The sequence below is a fragment of the Haliaeetus leucocephalus genome, unplaced genomic scaffold (assembly GCF_000737465.1).
Source record: "Haliaeetus leucocephalus isolate CR32 unplaced genomic scaffold, Haliaeetus_leucocephalus-4.0 Scaffold147, whole genome shotgun sequence".
In the NCBI taxonomy this organism is placed as follows: domain Eukaryota; kingdom Metazoa; phylum Chordata; class Aves; order Accipitriformes; family Accipitridae; genus Haliaeetus; species Haliaeetus leucocephalus.
This window is the reverse complement of record NW_010972583.1, coordinates 2,091,197-2,115,989: the sequence shown is the minus strand read 5'-3', so window position 1 is coordinate 2,115,989 and position 24,793 is coordinate 2,091,197. Positions and strand designations below refer to the sequence as shown.

The 24,793-nt window shown below is 53.6% G+C and overlaps 1 protein-coding gene across 1 annotated transcript in view; it reads left to right on the top strand.

The window, feature by feature from the left end:
* SGIP1 (SH3-domain GRB2-like (endophilin) interacting protein 1) overlaps positions 1–24,474 on the top strand; it is a 54,491-nt gene extending 30,017 nt beyond the window's left edge. Inside the window, exons 12-27 of the mRNA XM_010561541.1 lie at positions 618–642; positions 1,036–1,087; positions 2,141–2,226; positions 3,469–3,561; positions 4,448–4,522; positions 6,538–6,993; positions 10,085–10,206; positions 11,135–11,261; positions 14,907–14,966; positions 20,301–20,412; positions 20,825–20,980; positions 21,459–21,591; positions 21,884–22,086; positions 22,637–22,701; positions 23,293–23,457; positions 23,985–24,474. Of these exons, the coding sequence (XP_010559843.1) occupies positions 618–642; positions 1,036–1,087; positions 2,141–2,226; positions 3,469–3,561; positions 4,448–4,522; positions 6,538–6,993; positions 10,085–10,206; positions 11,135–11,261; positions 14,907–14,966; positions 20,301–20,412; positions 20,825–20,980; positions 21,459–21,591; positions 21,884–22,086; positions 22,637–22,701; positions 23,293–23,457; positions 23,985–24,007 (1,953 nt within the window). The 3' untranslated portion in view covers positions 24,008–24,474. The remainder of the gene's footprint in view (positions 1–617; positions 643–1,035; positions 1,088–2,140; positions 2,227–3,468; positions 3,562–4,447; positions 4,523–6,537; positions 6,994–10,084; positions 10,207–11,134; positions 11,262–14,906; positions 14,967–20,300; positions 20,413–20,824; positions 20,981–21,458; positions 21,592–21,883; positions 22,087–22,636; positions 22,702–23,292; positions 23,458–23,984) is intronic.
* Positions 24,475–24,793: the final 319 nt, after the last annotated feature.

The window sequence follows — 24,793 nt, the reverse complement described above, 5'->3', positions numbered from 1 at the left end:
CCCCATGCAAAGGTGTCCCCAATGATGGGCATCCTCTGTGGTTTGACCTGCACCCTTATAAAACCCCTGGAGACCCTGCTTGTGGTCCTGGGGTACCCCCAGTACCCCGTCCCCCCCCCCAGTCCCCTCTCTGCCACGCAGCCCCAGCTCCTGGGGGGGGGCTGAGGGTTTGGCTTTTGCTGCGCACGTGTGCGTTGTGTGGCGAGAGCGAGGATTTAGATTGCTGAAAGTATATCGTTTGGCTTAAATCGTTGTCAAACGCAAGGATTTGGGGTTTATGCCATTTCTAACAGGATTGAGGGTGTCAGTGACCCCCATAAGCCGCGGGCGGTCCGGGCGGCTGCGAAGGCAGCGCTGCCAGGTGATGGCTTTACGTGGCTCAAAATCCTCTCGGTGGGGTTTTTCTGCTCCTTGTATGCTGGGAGCAAATGGGATTTCACGACGCACACGTGCAGCTGGGTGTATTTCAGCTGTGGACAGTAAATATCACCTTAGCTAGGCAATTCCTGCCATGTCTGCTGGGCTGCTTTGCTCCTGCCGCGTCCCTCCTTGGGTGGCAATGGCCGTGCACTCGTGTCCCTGTGCATCCCGCTTACCTCGTGTGTTTCTAATTCCAGGGGACGATTAAAAGGAATTTATCCAGTAAGTATGTTCTGTTCTGCAGCCTTCAAGAACAGTAGTTATGGCAGGGGGGTGGTGGTACTTTTGGGGGGGTTAGGTTTGCTTTAAAGTGGTCCTGGCAGAAATGATGGCACCCAAATATCTTCCTTAAAGGTGGCCATATGGGACATCCTTGGGGTACCCTATAGAAACAGTGCAGCTCCCTAGTCCAGCTCTACAGAAAAAAAAAAAATCTGAATTAATAAACCAGACCTTTTGCTGCCAGCATCTCCGTAGCAGGCGTGGGACGGGACGTGTGCCGTGCCGGTGGCACGCCTGGTGCGAGCCCCCCGTCCGGGTGGGCTGGGGGTGATGCTCGGGGGGGCGCGGGCGGGAGAACGGCTCTAACCCCGCACTGTCCGTCCTGTGCCGCAGGTGAGGAGATCGCGCGGCCCCGGCGTTCCACGCCGACGCCGGACCCCGCCAGGTCAGTACGGAGTCTGTGGGTGTCATTATCTATTACAGCTACGTTCGGGCACATCATCCCAATGTGATTTTTTAAACATTTTGGTGGGCAGTTGCGCACTTACAGATGCTTCCCATTGAGCAACGGTGTTTTCACCTCCAGATTTTGATCTTTTTTTTCATGTATACCTGGATAGGTCAAACCCAGAATAACACAGCAAATTCACTGTGTATTTACTGCTGTACGAATATTGCCTAGCCGAGCTGCCCCAATTTGATTCATCAAAGACACCCCTGCAGAAACAACAGTTTTATAACTTTTTAGACTCATGAGACAGCCAAACGTTTGCGTTTGGTGTTTAAATAAGCAGAGTAAATGCTCTGTGCCGCAGGACGCAAGAGGCACGGGGAGCTTCGGGTCCATGGGCTCTTTGCTCGGATGCCGAGTAAATGAGAAATGAGGGAAGGTGCCCAGACGGCGATGGTGGATCCCCGCAGAGCGCGGCCAAACAAAATCATGCAGGATGGGGGTGCTGGTGGCACCCCTGGTTTCGGATGCACGGCATCCATACTGCGCTCCCACAAGAGCAGCAGGACGTCCGCTGCTGGAAGCCGCCTTGAGCCTGATCGATAGGCAGAGCTGGCAAGCGGGTGCTGTGGGTATACATTGATTTAGGAAAGCAAACGGACTAGTTGGTACGGACAGAAAACAAACCTCACTAGGAGCAAGCCCTGTGCAGCCGCAGGGTGTGTTGGACCCGAGTGTGATCCAGACCATGACTTTTTATTTTATTTTTTTTCCCTTTTCCATGCAGTCTGGAGTAGCTCTGACTAACCCTGAAGCAATCCCCAGTGCCGTAGCGGCTGCACGGGCACTACACGGTTTGCACCGTAGTGCTACAGCCAGTGCTGCCGCTCTCCTTTCCTTTTTCTGTGCCAGAAACCCTGTGTTTTGCCAAGTGCCCGTTAGTCTCCCTGAAATTTCTCCCTGAAAATGCACTTATTGGCAGTCGGGCACCGGGGTGGAGCACGACCCTGAACCTGACGGCTCCTCTGCTCTTGTCTCGTCCCGCAGCAAGAAAGCCGGGGAGGACCCCGCGGCGCTGGCACCGCTCTTCGGGCCCCCGCTGGAGTCGGCGTTCGAGGAGCAGAAGCTGGACGGTGGGTCGGGGGACGCAGGTCGGGTCTCCCGGCAGAGACCCCCGGCCGTGCCGTGTGCCGGGGACGGCTCGTGGTGGGGTAGCCCCGCTCATCGACACCCCCCCCAAGTCCTCCTCTTAAAGGAGGGGGAAAAAAACCCAAACTAAAGCAGAAGGCGAAGGGCGGGTAGTTGCATCGCAGGCAGCGTGGGGTTGGGGTCTGCCTGGGTTATGTGGAAACAGAGCAAGTGTTTAAGTCCATTAGTTAATTACGTGGTCTTGGGACAGATCCTGAAAGAGAGCGGCTATTGAATATGAAAAATACGGACTTCCAAATGAAACCCCGGGTTTGCCTGTTTGGCCTCGAAGCGGGGTGTGTTTAACAGCAGCGGCCGTTAGCTTCCGACACCGCGGCAGCATTTTGGCATCACACTAATTTAATTGAAGGAAGATATGAATATAGTTATCTGGCAGTGCTTTACAGGTCCCCGTGCCTGTGAAGATGTCATCTCAGTGATGTCGTTTTTTCCCCCAAACAGCATTCCCCTGGACAGGAGTATAAGGACACTTTACTTCTCCCCCCTGCCCCCCCTGCCTTTTTTTTCTTTTTACAGCTTTCCCTTGCAAGCCTTGTTCTCCCCAAAGAAAAACCCCATTGACCCGCTGGAGCAGTTTGTTCCCGGAGAGGTCTCCTCCTCCCAGCTTGGCTATCACGAAATGGCTGCTGCCACTTGTAGCCTAGTTATGCCTTGTAATTAATGACTCCGGTTAATTCTTATAATCAAAACTATGTTTCTGTGCAGTTCTCTACACATAGCCTAAGAAAAACAGTGCAAAAATTTTAAATGAGATATAGAAGAGGGTTGTTTTCCCCTACAACTTCTGAATGTAATTGGATTTTTTCATTTTAATACCTGTTTTTTTGTGTATCCTAAAATTCCAGACGTTTTTTGCAATTAATGCAATGTTTCACTTACTGTAATAAGCCTCCAAATACGTAAATGGCATTGTTTTGTTTGTCAAGCAGCATGAGTGTCAAACTAATTGGCACATCCTGTTTAAAAATCAGGCAAGCTTGTAATTATCTAATGTTACAGAAAAATCCCTGTCTTTAATTAAGCGGAGGTTTCTGTCACTGTTTAGTTTCCTCTCTTTACAAGCCTTAGATAAACACGTCTCATCTGTGTGTTTTGGTATTTGTAAAAAGATAGTCAGTTTTATCATTGCCTTTGTGTGTGTATTTATTTATTTTTTTATTTTTCAGCTACTCTAGATCAGCCTGAGATATGGGGCTCGGTCCAGCCGGTCAACACAAGCGTAGAGTCTCCAAAGCTACCGAGACCTTTCCCAACTGGAAGTAAGTGACTGTGCAGGTTATCCACTGAAAATAAATTAATATATACAGAAATCAAATCTTTTTACTTTTCCTCATCCAGACTCCTGGTACTGTGCAGTTCTGTAACATTTTAATTGTGTAGCAAGTTAGAGGGTGGTTCTTCAAGGTGGGAAGCACCAATTTCTCTGGCCCCAAACCCCCAGTTGTCGTTGCAGCTCTCCCCATTGCCTGGGGCAGGTGAGAGAACTGCAGCTTTTCCTCCTCCCTAGCTGCAAAGTCATTCTTTCCTTGCTCCCCTGCTCCTTTTTCCCCCCTCCCTAGCCGCTAACACAACCTATTTTATGCCAACCCCCCCAGCCCTGGTGCCGCTGGGCCAAGGTGAAGGCAACCTCTGGCCCCATCACGAGCTTGCAAGGGGATTGCGACACTCGTGATTGACGTGGGTGCGTAATGGTGCTGAGCCGCATCCAGAGCAGCCATGGTGCCTCCCGAGTGGCTCTTCCAGGAGGTTTGGAATTGGATGCTATTTACGCCTGCTTTGTAAAAATGCCCCTGTAAAGCAGCGTTGGGTTAATTAGCCACAGCATTCCTCCTGGATGTCTATCCCGGATCCACGCGGGATGGGCACAAGAGAAACGCAGAGGCAGGTATGTGCCTCGGAGGCTACAAGGTTTAATTAAAATGGTAATTCAGGTTTTTAAAATACGAGTACAGTCTAAGATTTAAAATTAAAAAAAACCCTAAAACCCAACAAAAAAGGCCACCAGTGATTGCTTGTCACTAGGTGAAACACTGTAAACTCCCAGGCTTCGGGGCTGCTCCTGCTCACCCAGCAACCACCCCAGGGCTGGTGCCTGTTCCCGAAGGCATCGCGACTGAGTTTTTCCTTCTTTCCGCTGTTTTGCAGCTCCTCCGCCGCTCCCACCGAAAAACATCCCGGCCACGCCGCCGCGCACCGGCTCTCCTCTGACGGTGGGAATAGGTAAAAGCTCGGCGCCGTGCCTCCGCGCGTGTGCCCTTGCCCAGCCCCGCTAGGCTGATCCGGAGCCCGCGGGGGCTGCGCTGGGGGGGTCGGGTCCCCGTGGCCGCATTTCGGACACGGGTCTGGTCCTCGTGCATCCTCTTTCCTTTGCATTCATGGTGCTTCGGTGGATGCCGCAGCCAGGGCGATGCTTTTGAAGCCATGCAAAGATGCCTTGGACTCCCGGGTCGGTGTCGCCCTGGTGAATTTAATGCTCTCTCCTTCCCCCGCCGCTGGCATCAGTCACTTCTAGAAATGAAATGCAACGTTAGCTTTAATGTCTTGCTCAAAATTGGGAGTAAATAGAGCACTGTTACCGCCTGGAGCGGCACTGTGCAGTCTGTGCTTATGAAATAACAGGGCACGCGGCGCCTGCCTGCATCAGCGGAGCTGGTCCTGCCCTCCCAAATTCCTGCTGCCCTCAGGGAAGGTGGGAAAAGCCCCCCCCGGTCCCGCGGGCTGGGGCTGGCAGCTGGGGGTGCAGAGGGGCAGGGGGGAGAGAATGAAATGGTACCTGGAATAAAGGACAGCCTGGATGGAAGAAGGGGTCGAAAGATGTCGCTGGATGCAGCCGGGGATCATAAAGTGCTTATAAGCATATAATTCATGTTGCTGGCAGGGTGTGCGTGTCGGAGGTGCAGGTTTTGAGGAAGGAAGGGCAGTCCCTGGTCTCTGCGTAGGGCAGTGTCTGGGGACAGGTCGCCTCGCTGCACGCACACGTAGGGAGCACCTCGGGGCGTTATTAACATCGCCAGGAAGAAATCCCCTGCTCCGAGCTTACTGCTCTAGCCATTGATATTTCATTCATGCTCCCATATCTTGATTTTTTTATTTATCTAAGTAGCCAGCCTGGCAGTGTGTCCACCTACATATGTAGATTCATCAGCAAGAGCAAATGCAGTGCCCAGCCATGTGTGATGGTTTATTTGCTGGGCTCTGGCTTGCTGCACGCTTCAGCCTGCGCATCCAGTAAAGCAAGCGGCAGAGGTCGATTTTTAATTTTTTTTTTCCTGTTTTAACAAAACTAGAATTTATCCCCCAAATGCAGGACCAGGGGTGGTGGGATGCTGACACGAGGAGCCCAGAGGGCACCTTAGTTTTAGCCGAATGCACGTGGCTGTAGCAGGGGCTGGGGGCTCCGGTGCTGCCCCGGTCCTTCCCCATCCCTCCGTTCAGTCTGTCCAAAATGGAGTAACCGAGTAGCAGGCAGCCTTCCTGGCATTAGAGAGCTGCCAGCTCCCCAAGCTCCAGCCCTCGGGGAAGAGAAATGCAAGAAAACAGGGCACGAAAGGGAGGACGGAGCATCTCCCTCCTCTGGATTTTGCTGATGAAGCCTGTCTGCGTGTTGGTTATGAAGTCAGATAGGAACGTTGCTGCGTGGCAGCGCAGTTCGCGAGCAGAGCCCTAAAATACCCTTATCTGCTGCCGCTTGCAACTGAAATACGTACACCCCGTCTGCTTTCCTGTGCTGCATGCCCAGCACCAGCTCTTGAGTGTGTCAAGCCAGCATGTTTAAACATATATATTTATACGTGTGTGTTTATAAATATATATATAGTGGAGTGTGTAAGAGAGCTGAGTGCACAAGTTTATTATCTGCTGATAATTCAGAGTGATGATAATGACATAACGATGGTGTAGCAAAGGCTGAGAGCCAGCTGTAAATTTTGGGCGGATGCGAGTCTGTTGTGCACAAAGTGATGGAGGAGGAGGAGGAGGAGGAGGGCTTGGCTCGTGGTGCATGCTCCCTCTCGCACAGTGTCTGTATTGCAGTCCAGTGTGGTTCATTACATGTTGCACATGACCTGACGTAGAAACTTTCTTGCACATGAATTATATTCCCTGGCAGCTTATAAGAAAACATGCTTTTAGAGCCTCTCCTCTAGAAAGTAGCTGACGTAGAACCCCGTAGAGAATAGCGCGACTGCAGCTCTCTCGGTTAATGCTAAGTGTAAAATAAACTACTTTGACCACAGGAGGGGACCAGACAGCAGCAGAGCTCAAAAGTGACAAACTTCCGTCCATCAATGACTTGGACAGCATTTTTGGCCCCGTGCTATCCCCCAAGTCTGCTGCTGTTAACGCAGAAGACAAGTGGGTCAATTTTTCCGATCAATCCCCGGAAAACGCGACTCCGGAGTTGACGCCCCGGGAAAAAGTGGGATCCCCGCCGGCGGCAGCGGGCAGCCCGGCCGATGCTCCAGCGGCCGAGCCATCCCGCCCGATCCCCTCGCCGCTCCACCTGGAAGAGGTTCACAAGAAGGTTTCTGAGCAGCCCCACCTTAAGGATGATAACTTGGAGCCGGCTGCTTCTCCCAAAGATTTTGGGCTGGGACAAAGAGCGACCCCGCCTCCCCCTCCACCGCCCACCTACCGGACTGTGGTCTCCTCGCCCGGACCGGGCGGCAGCAGCGGCACGGGAAGCACCAGCGGTACGTCCCGCGGCGTTGGGTGTGCTTCGGTGTGGCCGTGACCGCATCCGCCGTCCCCTCCCGCCCGGTTGTGCCTGTGCCCGGCGCCCGCGCTCCCACCCAGCCGTCTCGTGCTTCCACGTCCAGCGTCTGCCCTCAGCCTCCTGTGTCCTCTCCCCCGCTCCTTGCTGCGTGTCTGATGGTCGGATGGGTCTGACAGCCTTTCCCCAAAGCTCCCGCGAGCCGCCCTTCCCACCTCCGCTACGCACGTAACCCCTCGACTCAAAATTTGGCATAGGATTGTTATTGCTGCAGCTCCGTCCTCAGTAGGCTTCAGAGTGAACATAAGTAGAAACGTTTCAGGCAAATAATCTGAGTGAGCCTCAGAACCTTTCGATCTGTTGCAGACAGACAGGTCAAGGCATACCATCACCCTAGGGCTGCCGAGACCAAACAACTTGCAGCTCAGAGGTGGCATGGGGCTGAATAGTACTTGGTCCCTCTCGGCTGCGAGAGCCTGGATGCCCAGCTGGGTCTGGAGAACCGGCTTCCAGGGTGAATCTCTCACAAGGGCAGAACCTGAGAGGTGTGTCTGGCATGTGCTGGCTGGCTGGCTTCACCTGCTTAATTATAAATGCCTGTGCGCCCATTAGGGCAGACAAGCTTGTCAGAGGTCAGCTTACACAAGCTCTCCCCCAGTGCTTGAGAAGGGGCAACCTGATCGTGTTATTTCAGAGGCTGATCCCAGGGCACTTACTGCACCGGCGCAGCTGTGACGTGCAAATCCCCGTCCCCACCAGCCACCCTGCTGCCGTCCCGGCATCCACCAGAAACTATTTTTGAGAGCGTTACCCCCGCAGAGCCTTGCAGGCACCTCCACCCACGCCGGCGGTGGTGGGAGATGATGGGTGCGTGGCTCCCCAGCCCCGTGCCCGACCGCCGTCACCAGCCTCGCGTGAGCTTGAATGTCGTGCCATCTGCTTTGGGGGTTTACCACCTCTGGGGGGGTGTTGAGGGGTCCTGGGGGTGTTCTCCCCCGCCAGCGTGGCTGTTGCTGCGAGTGTGGCTTTGCTTTAGTGGTGGTGGCTTTTCTGTGCCGGTGGGGGGGTGGGTGGGGGTCTGCGCAGAGGCTGCAGCATCCCGCTGCCGGTGACACTGGTCGGAGCTGGGATTCCTGCGGGAGATGGGCAGCAGGGAACAGTAAGCAAGCTTCTTCCTACGCTGCTCTCTGCCCCGATGCCAACTGAGCAACTGCCTTGCGCGAGCGGAGATCCGCAGGATGGGGACGTGCTGGCAGCTCCGCACGTGGGGATGGATGGAGAGACCCCGCTCGGCGAGGCAGCGCTACCTGTTTGGGAAGATCCGTGTCTCTTCCCCAGGAATTACCTCCTGTCTCAGTTCGGCATGCTTTCCAGCCCGCCGACACCTCAGCCTTACTCAGCCCGGCGTGGGACAGCGACCTGTAAAAATGCAGAGCGTTGAAATATGCACACAAAAACTGTGTGGATCTTCAGCAAGCTTCATCCTGCGGCAGCCGGTCTGGGTGCGCGGTGCAGATCCCGCACCCTTCCTGCTCCTGCCCTCTCCACTTTTCCAGGGTTCCCATTGCTGCCTCCAACCCCGGGGCTGTCCGGCTTTCGGATGCCGTGGGGCAGGACCCCCTCCTGCCTTCGCACCCCATGGCAGCCCGGCCTTACGGGTGTCACCGAGATGGGGCTGGGGACCGGCATCCCAGCAGGTTTCTGATTTCGTGCTGATTTACAACGTGCTGCCACAGTTTCTTCTTGTAAAAAAATATCTAGATGTGCATGGGTCTCCTAGGGACCTTCAATACCTGAAGACTAAATCTCTCTGGATGAAAGCTGATGTCTGGCAGGGCTTCGGCTGAGCACCCTTGACGTTTCTGTCTTGTGACACTCATTCAGTGCTGCTAGGTTACTTTCCTGAGTAATTCCTATTTTGTCAGGCTTTTCTTAGGATAAGGAAGAAAAAATTCAAACTTTGGTTCCCAAATTAGGCTTCTAAATAAAAATGGCTTGAATTTTGGAGTTGTGCAAATGAATGGCCAGGATTTATTCTCTTTAAACAAGCTGACCTCTTGCCTTCTGTCACTTACCTCTCAGTCTTGTTTCCATAGATCTAGCTTCGATATTTCCTTAATCTGAACTATCGCCTAAAAAACTTTAGTAAATTGATTCTCTTGTAAGTGGGGAAAAATAAAGCTGAAGACATCATCTTACTGTCAGTCGGAGCAAAACACTCCTCTCTGCGGATCGTAACGCACTGCTGTGCTCCACAGAGGTTGGTAGCAAACGCCAGCTCAGCCGTCCTGCAAAATGGGGTCTGTGTGTCCCCCGGCTCCTGCCACCCACCTTGTCTCGGTGCAGTCTCCGACCGCTCTGTACAGCAGCAGTTATTGCTGAACTTACCCTGGAAGGAATTTCTGTATGTGGAGCAAAACAGTCTGCTGGGCATCCTCTTAAGCATCTGTTAAAATTTCTATTTGATTGCAAAAAGTCCCCTTTGCAGCAAGGCAGCAGCTGCTGGGGACCACACGAACCATGACGGCAGCACCCTCAAACTCTCCCAGAGGGCTGGGAAATGTGTTACACTCCCAGCAAATCTGACAACCTTGCTCTTCCATCCTTCCTTTCCTTCACTCGGACAAAGCTTTGCCCCTCTCGCCAGGACCCCTCGTTCCTGTGGTGGGGACCGACCCCGCTCGCTGGCTGTGCCGCTCGTGGAGCCCCGGGAGCCGTGGCATCAGCTGCTGCAGGGGTTAAGCATCATTTTTTCTCCTGCCCACGTCTGGTTTTCAGGAAAGCCATAACTCTCCTCCGATTTTGCACAGCGCTCCTGGCCGAGGCAGCGGGCTACCTGGCGCAGACGGGCAGCTGCTGCCAGAAACGCATTGGCACCGGTGATCCCAAAAAAGCTTTTTTCCCGCACAAAGCTGCTACCGTGGAGCAACGATCGAGGGGAAGCTCATGCCAGCTCCTTGGCGAAAAAGTCTTTGCTCTGAGAGGACATATGGGCGGGCACGGGGGTCCGGGGGTGGGCAGCCACGGGTTTGGCCAGCCTGCGGCACGCTCACGGCTCCCATTTCTTGCAGGTTCTTCGTCCCCGGCTCGTCCCGGCACGCCGCTGGCCGCCTGCGGCACCCCCCCGCCGCCACCTCCCCGGCCCCCCTCCCGGCCCAAGCTGCCCCCCGGCAAGCCCACCGTCGCCGACGTGGTACGTTGCCGGCCGCGAGTGGGGGACGCGTGGGTGGTGGGGGGACGGTGGGTCCGCTTTTGCCGTCCGGTGAGATGGATTAACGGAGCGGAGCAAGCGATTAAGAGCAAGTAACGGGCGGGTGCTGCCCGGGCTGGTTAGAGTTTTCTAGAATTTGTTCACCGAGACAAATTACGCGTGGAAAAACGGCTGCGAACGCCTCCTGTTCTGCCTGCCGGCGCAGCCTCGGCGATGCCGACCGCGGGCGAGCGGTGGTTCGCAGTTGCGGTAAAGACAGAAAGCGGGTGCGAAAAGGGAGCGTGCCCGTGGGAAGGGTCCGGCTGTGCCCGGCCGCCCGCGGGTAACGCAGTACGGGTCTGGCCGTCCCGGGAAGGGTGTCTGGTTGTGGTGGGGGGATGCCTGGGAATTCTTGGTGGGGCTCCCCACTGCCGTGCCGCACCGGCTGGGCTGCCGGGTTCTGCCCCACCACCGTGGGCTGCTTCAGGTAAGTGGTAGAAAACTTTTGGATTGATGTTACAGATAAAAAATTATCCCCAAAGGATCTATAAGGACCCAATGAGCTGCTCTCAAGCGAGCTGGCATGTGTTGGGTACCGTTCCCTTCCCGATACCGGGTGCGTTAAATCCATCCCGTGGTCCCCAGAGCTCCCATCCTCGGTGCGGGTGGCGACTTCAAACACCCAGACTTGTGAGATGGTGGGAGTCGTCTGCCATTTTTCTAGGTCCGGACTCAAACGCCGTTGGCACTAAAAGAACTAAAGTTGTTTGATTTTACGCTAACCCAGTAGGGCTGTTCCAGGATGCCAGCAGAGCCAGCTGGCCTGGAGGTACAGAGGGTTATGGCTTCAGGCAAAAGCTTCTGTTTGTTTGATGTAAATGTTGCTGTGGGTATTTTCTTTAACCTTCTGTTATTTTATGTTTTTCTACAGTCCAGGCCTTTTAGCCCTCCTATTCACTCATCCAGCCCTCCTCCGATAGCACCTTTAGCCCGTGCTGAAAGTACTTCTTCCATATCTTCCACCAATTCCCTGAGTGCAGCCACCACTCCCACCGTTGGTAAAAACATACAGCACTGCTGTTCTTTCACCTTTCCTACCTCTAAACATCCTTAAAAGATTCCTTGAAACCTTTTAATTTGCTAGATTGTTCTTCGAGTTCACGTTCGTTGGGTTAACATTCATTAATTTGCATCAGGGTTTTAAATGCAAAAAGGGATTTGGGGGGTTGGGGGGTGACAGATCGCAAATGTGATGCAGCTAGGGAAGCTTTCTTTGCGGCAGCTCCAAACGTTGTGAAAAATGAACGTTTGGTGAAGGTAGAGGTTATTGCCAAGTGAAATGTAATATAAAATGTGCTTACGGTCTGTAAATTTGGTCAAAATAAGCTTTTTTTGCAGAGGATGCTTGTACCTGGAGGGGAGGGGGGCTGGAAGCCAGACCTTGGGATCCAGGAGGCAACTAATACCAAATCTCTTTGAACGACTTAAATTCATACTTTCCCTTGAAGCGATAGTAGGAAACGGGGTCTTGGAAAAGGCTCTTCCAAACAGTTAGCTTGACACGTCCTAGACCGGAACAAAGCACTGCAGTTTTCTTTTGGAGGAATGTCCTGAAAAACATGGGGTTTGTCAACACTCCCAGGTGCCCGCTGGGGCCTGAGATAAGAAATGCAAATAAAATCTGGCTGGCAGCTCCCAGGCTCCATGGGCTGGGTCCCCCTCCCGTGTCCCCCTGTCCCCTCCCGTGTCCCCCTGTCCCCTCCCGTCCCCCCCTTTTCCATCCCACCCTCCTCCATCCCTTCCATCCCAGCTGCCGGCACATCCTCCTCCGCCATCCCTGCCATCCCACCCGGCTGCAGGCCCCACCGCCCCTTGCTTCCCGCAGCTCCATCTTCTACCAAGAACAGCCCTCTTCCGGTTTTTTTTTTCTTTTCTTTCCCTGTTTTTTTTTTTTTTGTGACGAGCACGCCTGGTTTGCGTGGCGGGGAAGGAGCTTTGCAGGCCGTTGCCGGCGCAGGCTGGCAGACGGGCTCTGCGGAGGGAGCTGAAACCCCAACCCTCCAAAAAAACCAAACCCAGCTGGTGCTCGTGCGTGCTCAGCCACGGTCCTGGCCGCAGCGTTTCCCACCGGCTGTCGCCTTAGGAGCCACGGGGAGCGGCAGCATCGCCACCCCAATGCCATCTCTGATGGCTGGAAGACGAAGGGCTGGCCCGAGCCGTGCGGCGGGTGCCATCCCCGTGGTGCCGGTGGCCGCGTGTGCCCATCCGAGCCCTCCCCGTAGGTTTGCTGGAGTCTCCGACCTGCGTCTCCATCCTGTTGTTTGCTTCACTCTCGAGATGTTGTAGATGCTTGTACCTGTTCGCCGCCTGTGGGTCACCGTCACGGCATGCTGCTGAAAAAAAAAACCCAAAAAACAACCAAAAACGCATCTCAAGTAAGGGGCCAGCCAGCCCCGAGCATCCCCGGTGTGTCGGCTGTCGGTCCTGTCTGTGCCCACTGTCCCGCAGCTTTGGCAGCGAGCTGCCGTCGGTGGGGCTGGCGGTGGCCTCGGCCGGTGCCCGTGGGCACGGTGGCCATGGGGGTCCCTGGGATCACAGTGGTAAACATGATTTTTGTGGAGGGGAGCAGCCAGATTGAGGACAGGGATGGTCGTGGGGACTTCAGGAGGCCGGCAGAAGCGACTATGAAATGGGGGCTGCATGCTGGTCCTGTAGGCTGAGCAGGCGATGGGTCCCTTAGGCTCTTGTTCTAAATTTTTTTTTTTTCTCTAACGCATATATTTTTGTGAACAAAATCTGCTGCTTGATATTTTTCCTGACCTACCTGCCCTGAGCAGCAGGGGCTGACGTGGCTGCGGGGGGGCGAGAAGCTGTACCCGCTGGCCCCAGCGGCTCCCACCCCCTCCGCGGGAGCTTTCCTTGAAAAAGCCAAAACCAGGGCTCTCTGGCCACCCCTTGGCAGGGGGGACACTGAAGAGGGCAGCCAGGAGGAACACCCCCAGATTGCAGGTTTTGCCCTTCCAGTTCCATGCAAACCAAGTGGCGGGTGCTGCATTGGCAGGATTTGGCCTGGGAAAAGCCGGACGAGGGGCAGGCAGGGGCAAACGGGGTTTGGGAGCCGCTCCGGGAAAACCCAAGCATTTCCCGGTTGTTCCCACCAAGGTGGCCAGGGCGAGGGTGGGCACCGGCGCTGGGGGAGCATCCACGCGGCGCTCGCCTCGCTGCACCGGTCCGCAAACCCGTAGCAGAAGAGAAAGCACTTCCAATTCCTGGGTTCGTCATACGGAAACGATAAGGTGAAAGGCGTACAGGACAGGGACGGGCAGGTCTGTGGGCACACGGCAGTGGGTCGGGGACCACTGGGGGTCCCGTGGGACTGTCCCGGGGCTGGGACACCCCAACCTGGCTGGGGCTGCCCGCAGCCCTCGGCTTGCCGCCGGGTCCGTCTCCACCACGGTCTCCGTCTCTTGTTTCCCGTGGCAAAGTCCGACAGAGTTTGTCTGAGAGCATGTGGAAGAGTTATGTCGTTTATTTGTTCTCCGTGCTGTTCTGGTTTGCTTTCGTTGTGGTTGCACGTGCAGTCTGAATAATTTATTGCAAAGAAAGAAGCTGTTATTTCTGTGTCAGCGCCCCTTCCGTTATTTTTCTCATTAAAACCCTTCTCTGTCTTTTTTCGTTGATACAGCGCACTGCTTGATTTCATTTGGGATTCGTTTTTTCATTCTTTTTTTTTTTTCCCCCTTTCTTTTGCGTTTCTTCTGCTTATGTTATCAGAAGATGATGCTTTTATTGACAAACTGCCCGCGTTTGAAAGGCGCTGTGAAACGCCTGCAGGTACTGTACTAGCAGGGCGCTTTCGAGACATCTGGCTTCGGCGCGGGCGGCTGCGGGCACCCCGAGTGCCCGAGCCCCGGCACCCACCGCTCGCAGCACCTTGCATGACAGTTTCTCTGGGACAAAAAGGACTGCGAGGTGAAAGGCTACCACCTCCTGAATTCAAAAAGGTTAATTTGACAGCTCAAAAAGCCGTTTCGGTTTGTTTTTTTTTTTTCCCCTACCCCTAGTTATTTCAACAGTACCTGGTGTCTAGTGTGGCTTTTGAGGCGGTGTGAGTGCAGGGAGCTGGTGGTCATAATGGGAAAGGAAAAATTCCAGCTAGGCATCTCCTGCTCTGTGTGCGTGTGTCTGTTTATCTGCAAGGTTTATGTCCTGAAATGCAACAGAAAACACCTACGTTTCACTGTCACTTATTTTGCACACCAGTGTAGCATGCGGTTGCAGCATCCCGCCAGGGAAACGCTCGCTGCTGCTGTTGTAGCACGGCAGAGACATCGCCGGAGGTGAAGAGGATAAGGCATGTTTGCCAAAATCAGCGCAGTTAGAATATGCTAACAGACTGTATGAGCCAAGAAGCCTCTTCCACTCCAGGCAAAAAAAGAGACACACGCGCCCCCCGCCAAAATCCTTACCAAGCGGGCAAAAATACTCTTCCATCTGGGCTTCCATAGCTTTGCTTTCTGCTTTCTGTTTCCTAAGCCAAAACCAGAGTTTAAAAGCCCCCCCTTTCCTTGCACGTGAACGGCTTGCAGCGCCTCGTCCCCTCCCCGTAGCGAGATAAATGACCTGCTCTGTGACTCACACTGTGTCCTTCTCTCTCCCTCTCCTTAACCTTTCCCATCCCGCTTCAACTCCTGGCCATACAGAGAATGAACAGCCTTCCCTCGTTTGGTTTGACAGAGGAAAGTTTTATTTGACTTTCGAAGGTAAGTAGTGCATAGCATACCTGGTAACGACTTGCTCCCCTTCCTCTTGCTCTCTGACTCCCGGGGTTTCTTTCAAAGGCTCCAGTCCGGCTTTCCGTGCGAAATGCTATGGCTACTTAGATGACATCGCAAGTTCGACCAGAATAATTTTGATTTGATTTGTGCCATTTGTCCCAATGATCTGTTTCCCTGTTTATTTATTAAAAAAAAACCCAATCCTCAAACAAACCAAAACCCAAAAGAATATTCTCGTACCGAGCCTGCGGTGAAAACCAGAGAGCGAAACCGCTTGCACTGCCGAGGAACTTGACTCTGTCAACCAGGGCTTCTTTCTACTCCCCCTCGCAAGCTGCTCGTTCCCCTGAGCGGGCTGTGGCACAGTGCGGTTAATTAAAAACCAAAGGGTGATGGGTTCTCCGCCAAGCCGGGGTGCCCTCCCCACCTCCCATCCCATTTTTCCACGGCGAGGTGTCGGGAGCGTGCCGGCACCGCCAGCAAGCATAGCCAAAATGCCACCAGGTTGTGCTGCCGGGGCGGCCGGTCGGAGGCGATGCGGGTTTTGGGGTCCCTCGTTGGTGAGAAGATGCACTGGGGAGGATGCAGGGGGAGGAGAGCTTGTTTTGGGGCGGGTGGCAGCTTCTCTGAGCAGCATCACATCTCGGATGGAGCAGGGGCGGCCAGCCCCTCTCGGAGAGCCCCGAGGCTTTGGGAGGAAGCCTCATCTCACCGGCAGCGTGCCAACATTTTTCTTGAAAAGACGAGAAAAGCGGGGAGGTTTGCTAGCAGCAGGAATAGGTGCTTTAAACCCCCAAAAGAAGCGCTTTGAAGCCATTGCGGTTCTTGCAGGCAGAGCTGGGTTGGGGTTAGCTGGGCGATGCTGCTGGCACGGGGGGTGCCGGAGCTCGGTTCCGTGGGTCTCACTGGCCACGAAGCCTGGGGTCCATAAAGCGGGTCCCCTCCGGCAAACAGCCGAGCAGCCCCGGGGTTGCGCTGCCCGGCCGCTGAGCACGGGGTGTTGGTGTTCACGGAGCAAACCCCGTTTTGGCGAGCGTGATGCCATAGCAGCAGCAGACGGCAGGGACGGTGACCAGGGAGGTTGGTTTCTTCTTTTCTGCCTTCTTGTCTTTTAACGGGCCACAGCCGCCGGTCCCCGAGGTCCCCGCTCCCGACCCTCATTGCAATTTTGCTGTTTCCAGCAAAAAAAACCCCTTTCCTGGGTTTCCTTTCCCAGGTGCCAAGTGCCTGCCCGGAGCTTCGGGAAGAGCGCGGCGGGGCAGGGGCTGGCGAAGGCTGTGCCGGCTGATCGCCGGGTCGAGGCAGCCACCTCCACGTGTTATCTATTCCTCAGTACGTGCACCCCGGCACTGTGCATCCCCACTGACCCCCCCGCTCTGTGTTTCCTCCCCCCTCACTCGGTCTAGCACCAGCACTGCGAGCACCTCTAGCTTTCGGGGGTTTTCTTGGGCGTTTGCGTATTAATGGGTTTGAATGGTATATTTGAATTTTTGTGCTTTGTTCTGGCAGTGTGAATGGTCTAGAATGGGGGCGAGGGGGGGGGTGTCCAGGCCATGCCGGCCGGCCGGCACAGCAGTAGGGCTGGAAGAGCGTGGCACTGCCTCCGGGCTCGTCTCATGTCCCAGGAAGGAGCTATTTCACTTCCACATGCTGGATTTCCTGATCTATCCCTACATCTTTGTGTCTAACTAAAAAAAAAAAAAAAAAAAAAGCTAAATTTCAATGCTCATCTCTAGGGAGGTGAAAGGAGATCTGCTGAGTTTGGCATTTGTAACTCAGGGCATGAAATGCCAGAAGAGAAATAATCTTCTCTTCCTGAGTTTAGGGGTTTTTTTGTGCTAAGATCTGTGTATTTGCAGAACGTGGGGTAGTTTGTTCGTGTGTGAAAAGATGGGGTGCAGTTTTGGTGATGCTGTCTTGGATACAAGGGCAGAGCTGTGTACCAGGATCACGGTCCTTACTCCACGTCTGTATTTTCCACCTTTGTGTAGGGAAAAGTAAGGCGAATAACCTGGTGTGCTGCTTATGGCTGGATCCAAATCTCCATAAAGTGGATTTTTTTTTTTCTCCAGTATTATCAGGTCATTTTGCCAAAATGAAAAGTTCCTAAAAATGACTTCTGAAGCAGTCACTGAAAAGCCAGATTTTTGTTGGAGGCGTGCCACAGTAACTAGACTTGTCTCTCAAGTTTCTGGAAAAGAATTCTAGGGCTTAAAATAGATTATGCTTTTCTTTTTACATTAAAGTTTTTATTTAAAAAGTTATTTAGTCTCTGAAGCCATTAAGAGAAGAATATATAGGTTCATGAGGGAAGAGTGGAGGGAACCGAGAACCCTGAATGCCAATTACATCCACATGATTTTTATTCCAAGTCAGATGAGAAACGTGGAGGATGTTTTGTTGCTGTTGCTGTTCAGATGAACTCAGATTTTCAAAGGCCATCTGAGCCCAGTAATAGAGATACGCGAGATGAGCCGCTTTATTCTTGCATGTGTGATTTTTCATTCTGGGGAGTGAAGACATTTCATGTACGTACAGAGAAATGGTGGAGGAAATGAGAGACTGAAAATCAGGGGAAAGGCAGGTTGGCATGAGAGGCACCTACCCCTCGTTCCATGCTCCGGTGCAGGGTCTAGGCTAAACCCGGCTGCAGTCGGAGCATGTATGTGTGGGAGGTGGGTTTTTTCCTCCCCCAAAGAATAATATCTATATTGCCAAGGATCACGGGCTTTGCTGCTGCGGGACGGCTAAAGACCATCCTCTCGCCTTCCCTGCTGAGCAAAGCCTGATGTTGCTCTGCTGGGTGATACCTCCAGATTTCACCCTTCTATAGCCAGTCTGCGCTGATGTTTTTAAATCTCGTCTGTACTTCTGGGTGGATGTGATGGGAATATCCCACCGCATTCGGCTGGATTCGATGTGCTGAGGGGCTGTTGCTCTGGGTGTGGGGAGCAAGGATGTGCTCGCTGCGCTCTCTGATAACCCACCACCGGTGTCTATGAAAAGAATTTCTTAAAAAATACGTTAGCCTACCAGTCTGCGGTGCTGCCCCGTGGCCCTGCATGTCCCCTCTGCCACACAGCCAGGTATTGCAGCGTGGCCACGATAATCAGTGGTTTTGGGGAGCTGCCCGTGCCTTCACGCGCGGTTGGCACCGACATGAAGCGTCTGCTCTTTAACGGGATGTTTGTCGAGTCCCCGATGCGTAGCTCGGGGCCGTGTCCTCAGAAGCAGAAGGCTTGGGGAGCCGCATGCTGCCTCCCTGGGGTCATTAGGATAATTAATGCCTGGGTGGCAATGGGTCTGTTGCGTGCGGGTGAGATGCTCAGTCTGCCCATCCCGTGCGCTGGGACAGCCGGACGCGCTGCACTTACTGAGCATCGTTATTCCAGGCTGCGGCTGAAATCTCTTAGTCCCCTGAGTCTCTTAAGACGTACGACCAAGAAGGAGATGTGTGGCCACATTAATTTTTTACACCCTTTTAGGCTACATTAGACATTTGAAGGGAAAACCCCAGCACCGGAGAGGCTCATGTGTGCCTCTAGGACAGAGCAACTTTGGTTCGATACGTTAATGCACTGCCTGCACGGATGCGTTTGTAAGGCGTGAGGAATTCTCCTCGTCTGCAAATGCCGTGTTTTTTCACAATTAATATATCAAAACTCAAAGTGTAATTTAAGCGATGGAAGTGCTTTCCCCAGGAGATGTTATGAATCCTGATTTCCTGCACCCAAACCCTATCATTTACTCTCACAAAACTTGCAGCAGCAAGCCAGGACCTTACTGTACATCACACAAAACCCATGACAGATTGCTTAGATGCGAGGCAAAAAGCAACAGGCAGCGGTGGGAAGCAGCAGTTAAAGAAGGGAGGGGATTATTTTTGAAGATAGTCCAAGCAGAAAAGCAGGAGCTCACCAGAAACACGCTGCATCTCGCTGGGTCGCTTTGCTTTTCCCTCGCCCCACCGCCTGCAGAGGTGCTGCCCTTCCCCAGGCCGGCATTTAATCTTGTACGGCTTCGGCTGAAGCTGGCACACGCTTGCATGCTCTAAACAAAACCCTGGGCTGAATTAATAGCCCGTTTCACCTGCCTGATTCAGACCCTGTAAGTGAAGGTAACAGAGTAAGGGGGTGTCGGGGTCCCTGGGTAAGCCTCGGGAGACCTTTCCCGTTCATTTGTAGCTGGTTTGAGGCAAAATAATTCTTGTGTCTAACCTGATGTACAGACCATGATATAAAAAAAAAAAGGTTTCAAAACAATGCATTGCAGAAAAATAGATAAGGCTGAACTGGCGGTGCCAGGGCAGAGGTGGTGACCTCTCGAGGACTTTTTGGGGGCCCGGGGGATCAGGGCCTTGTACGTCGGGTGGGTGACCAGACACTAACGCCAGGGTGACCTTTTGGCACTTTCCCCGGGGGAGAGGCGAGAGCTTTGCCGTACCAACAGCCCCTGCTCGCTCTCCTTTTGGTGGCAGGCATGGGGAGCGGGACATTGCCCCCCACATCAGGGTTTCCAGCATGCCCAGGGCTTCTGGTGTATGCTTGCAGTGGTGCTTTCACCCTCAAATGTTTTTTGGAGACAGGCATTCCTGGCCAGCAAAGGGAAACCCGCGTGTGGTCACGCAGGGCTGAATTATTTTAGAGCCTGGCTAGCGTCCACGGACACGCAGCACAACTGAAGCAAACCCTTCCTCTTGTTTTTCATCATCTAAATAAACCGCAGATCGACTGCTCTAGCTTTTGCACCCAGAGTCCCACGTTCTCCTCCGTAGCTCCAGATTTCTGACGGTTTGCAGATTTGCCTTTGCAGGCTGTGCAGGGGGGTTCGCCAGGCACGCCGGGCAGGAGAGGGGAGCGTGCCGGGGATCGCGGGGGTCCCCGCGGGCAGGAGTTTGGGAAGGGAGGAGACCACCGACATCCCGCTTTCCCACGGGCAGCCTGAGCTCTCCGGCCAAGGGACAAGGAACCTCCCCAGCCCCTCTTGCCAGGGCCCAGAAACCTACTGCAAAAACTGTCATGCAAAGCCTGCCGTGTGGCAGCCCCCCTCCGGAGCTGTGCCGGGGGGGATGCCGCTGCCCTGCATGCTGCTCGTGGCTGGGGCTCCTCCATTATTTTCTTTGCTTGCTTTTGAGGGGGGATAGATAATTGTAAACAGTTTTTAAAGCCTCATCCAAAGCCTGGGGGACTTTTTCTTAATATCTGCCCATAAAGCTAAGCTGGGGCTCTTGGTGAGCACCCTCTCGCCCCAGCCCGGGGAGGGGGGAGCGGTGCCTTTTCCCTCTACAGGTAAGAAGTGGAGGTTTTTGCTCTGTTTCAGGCTCGTCGCGGGGACCCAGCCCCCTCACCATGGGGGCACAGGACACCCTGCCCGTCGCCGCTGCCTTCACGGAAACCGTCAACGCGTACTTCAAAGGGGCCGACCCCAACAAGTAGGTGCTGACCGAGGGGGTCCAGGTGTCGATACGAGGGGGTCCGGGGGTCAGGCCAGGCTTGGGGTGCTGTCGAGGCTTTGGTGAGCATCTCGAGGGATGGGGAGGGAGGAAAGGAGGTGCTCTGGGCTCGGCACACGTGTGTGCTGGGGTATCAGTGCGCTGCGCCAGGCAGGGGTCCAGGGTCGGGATGCTCCTGGGGCATCCCCATCCCTCGCAGGCTGCCAGCCTTTGCTGCTATTTCAGCTCGCTCTGGTTGAGGACCACAAGAGGTTTCTTCCCCCAGCACGGTGGGTGGGAAGCAGTGGGCTGCCGCTGCACCATCCCCGGCACGAACCCTCCCCTCCTGCTGCATTTTGAGCCTCTCCCCCCCTCTTTCCTCCCCCCTCGGTCTCTGTGTTCGGCGCTGCAGGTGTATCGTGAAGATCACGGGGGAGATGGTGCTGTCGTTTCCAGCGGGCATCACCCGACACTTTGCCAACAACCCCGCTCCGGCGGTGCTCACCTTCCGCGTGCTGAACTACAACAGGCTGGAGCACGTCCTGCCAAACCCCCAGCTCCTCTGCTGGTAAGCCCCTGCCTCGCCACCATCCCAAAGGAAGGTGGATTTCCAGAAAATTAGGGTGCTTTGCAAAAATACATGGCCCAAAGCGTCTTCCTTTGAAGCCTGCCCTGATTGTGGGAAGGAAACTCTCAAGCCCTTAAATATTTGCCAGAGTACTCCCTCCGAGAGCAGCCCCTTTGCCAGGCAGAAGAGCATCGGCAGAGAGGAGCAAGTACTTTGATGGGGCTTGCTTGTTTTGTGCCTCGCTCTGCTCATTAGACCTCCTGTTTGCAAAAGCCGACCTACAGGTTGCATCTGCCATGCCTCCCCGGAGGTATCTGAGGACAAGCCAGAGATGCGCAGGAGGGAGGCAATATTTCTCTAAATGCAGGATTAAATGCAGTCCCAGCTGGCAGCCAGCGCTGCTGCCCTGTATTCTTTGTAGAAAAGCTTTCTTCCGCTGAGGTGACTTACGCGAAGGGTTAATTCTCCCCCTGTGCAGTGACAACACGCAGAGTGACGCCAACACGAAAGAGTTCTGGGTCAACATGCCAAATCTGATGACTCACCTAAAGAAGGTATCGGAACAGAAACCACAAGCCACCTATTACAATGTGGATATGCTCAAATACCAGGTAGGGGTTTTTTTGTAAGATAAAACTGTGCCAAAAACGTGCGCTTAACTTATAGATGTAAAAGATGGTATTTCCCTAGTGCAGAGTGGAGATAACGTGAGTTGAGGGCATGCTATCCCACTAGACCCTTCTGTATGTCACTAGATTGCCTGATTTTGAGTCCAGTACAAATTTTCTATGAGAATACAAGGTATTGTCTCCTCTGAAACCAAATGCAATTACCGCGTCTGTAAAATGGGATTTCTCCCTTCACCCCTACGGAAACTAAATGTTTTTTCTGTCATTTTGGAAGGTATCTGCCCAGGGTATTCAGTCTACTCCATTAAACCTTGCAGTGAGCTGGCGGTGTGACCCTGCAAGCACTGACCTCCGCATTGACTACAAATACAATACAGAGGCAATGACCACACCGGTAGCTCTAAACAACGTCCAGTTCCTCGTCCCCGTCGACGGAGGAGTAACCAAACTTCAAGCTGTGCTTCCTCCTGCTGTCTGGTAGGAATTGCTCACCTGAGAAAGAGCTCGTTTGCCGTCCCTGCCATGTCCCTGCCTTTGTCAGAGGCATCTGCAGGCAGGAGCTGGAAGCAAGCTGGGGACCCAAACCTGTCCTCCTCTTGCAGGAGGAAGCATGCAACCCCGCTGTGATTTTTTTTCTTGCCATTCCCACAAGCAAGCGGGTCAGAGCTAAAGGCGTGTGTGCAGGCAGCAGAATAACAACCCTTATTCCGTGTTTTGGCTACTTTTATCCAGGGCTCAGAGGGATGCATGGCCATCGCTGCCATAGGCACAGGCGTGCACGTTTGCAGCGGGGAAGCAGGGCACGGCTCGGCGCCGCTATCGCTCGCCCGTTGTTCACCTGCAATGCAAGAGCAGTGTTTTCCTGCTCGGGTCAAAGCCAAACTCAAATCCAAGCTCCAAGAATTGCAGCTCTTGAGGGTGGCACCGGAGCTGCTCCCCCAGCCCACCACAGTCTTTAGCAAAATTCAGGTGTCTCCTTCGTAACTTCTTGTTTCCTACAGAAATGCTCTTCTTCATGTGTTTTTAGGAATGCCGAACAGCAAAGGATATTGTGGAAGATCCCTGATATCTCTCAGAAGTCAGAAAATGGAGGTAATCCTGCAAATGTGCATGTTATTAACTCTGAATACTTAAATCAGACACTGACCCGTTTATCATGCCTGCGCACAAGTGCAGACACGCAGATTCCTGCTGGCGCTTGCCGGGGGAGGATGCTATTTAAAGCTAGGAGCAAAGAGCTTTGAAAAGCAGGGCTACGTGCCACCGGTACTGTTTTGCCAACCGCTTTGGCATCTCGGAACAAACACACCGGGTTTGGATGAGGTTGTTTGCCACATCCTTTGCTCCGTTGACCCTCTGCATTCGAAGGCTGAGGCCGCGGGTTGCATCCCCTTCGGGGGGACCGCAGCCTCCCGCAGGTCACTTCTGCATGTGTCACACGTGCGGCTCAGCTGCTTCATATCGCTGGGGTGTCTGAAAAGTAAAAATCTGCTGCGAGGACGAGGGGGTTTGCCTCTGCCCGCCCCCCCAGGGGATGCTGCTGTCTCGGGTACAACCATGGGAGTGGGGTTCACTTGCAGCGCTTTGGGCACCTCATTGCCTTTGCTGGCAAATTTGGCCCCGGGATGCGCAGCGTGCCTCTCCGGGCTGGTAAGGGTCTCGTGCGGGACTTTTAAATCGCAGGTGTGGGGTCTCTGCTGGCCCGATTCCAGCTCTCAGAGGGGCCAAGCACCCCGGCCCCCCTGGCCGTGCAGTTCACCAGCGAGGGGAGCACGCTGTCCAGCTGCGACATCGAGCTCGTCGGCGCTGGCTACCGCTTCTCCCTCATCAAGAAGAGGTTTGCAGCAGGTAGGTGCCTCGCCAGCAGCTTCTCTTGGGATGGCAATGTCCCTGACGGTCCCCTCTGGCTGTGCTGGCATGCCTGGGACTGCTTTTGCTCTATATTTCTTGACCATTCAAGCCCAGAGGTCCCACTGCAGCATGGTGTGACGGGGCTGGCCGGTGGCAGAAGGGCAAAAGCTCCCTTGCATGAAATAAATCCCGCTGCCGCTTACGAGAGCCGTGAATTTCACGGGCTCCTTTCTGCTTGTGGGTCGTGCGTGAAAGGCAAGGTCTGGGGATCTCCGGGAAGAGCTTTTGCCCCATTGCTGTAGAGAAAGACAAGTTATTTTTCCTTTTGCCCCATTGCTGCAGAGAAAGACAAGTTATTTTTCCTTTTGCCCCATTGCTGCAGAGAAAGACAAGTGTTTTCCCGTGTGCCACTCGTGCGTGGCAGCAGTGTGGCCGTGGGCGCGGGGGCCGGCAGAGGCGGGCGGCCATCCCCTGGGAATCGGGGCTGCTCCCTGCCCGCAGCTGATTTCTGATCCCGTTTCTAGGTAAATACTTGGCCGATAACTGATGGAAGCTTATGCAAGTCTATGGAAAATAATATGGAAAATACCCAAGGACTGCTGTGCGTGGAACGGGTTTTAATTACAGTTTAAGGAAAATGAACTAAATCCTGCACTCGGGACATTTCTGTTGGAAGTGTCGACAACTTTCAGCATTTTTTTCCTTGGAAAACACCGTCTTGACCAGTCCTACAGTATTTACTTCTAGATGTAACATTGTTAATGGTTTTAAAATGTAATTATTGTATTTGTAAATTGTACTCATTCCAGTAAGGCTGTATTTTGGCAGTTAGACACTTGAGTTTTAGCATTTTACCATTCATGAAATGGATGTAATTTAAACTGTGGTATATAAATTTAATAGTAGTACTGTTGAATGGCACAATGCTTACAGAGGTAGATTACATTTTGTCAATATATACAATTTAAATACAATACTGATAGCTGTTATGAAGGGGGTGCCTCATAAACAGAGAGTTAAGTAGAACCAACATGCTGATCTACTTTTTCTTCAGTCCTTAGTATGTCTCACCATGATGAATAAAAAGCTCTATCTTCAGGTTTAGCTGGTTTAACTCCAGAAAAATACTGCTGTAAATGTGGAGGTTCCTAATACAGTCTCCCAGCAAAAAGCAGAGAAAAATGTCACCTCTTCAAAAAGTATTTACTTCAAATTTCCATTGCAAGAAACCTCCATGAACATGCCCGTGTTCTCTTACAGCTGCAGATTAACCGTCAGGAGTCCCAGCAGTGCGTGCATAGGCGACGAGCGCTTCTCTTTGCCCCGTGTCCTT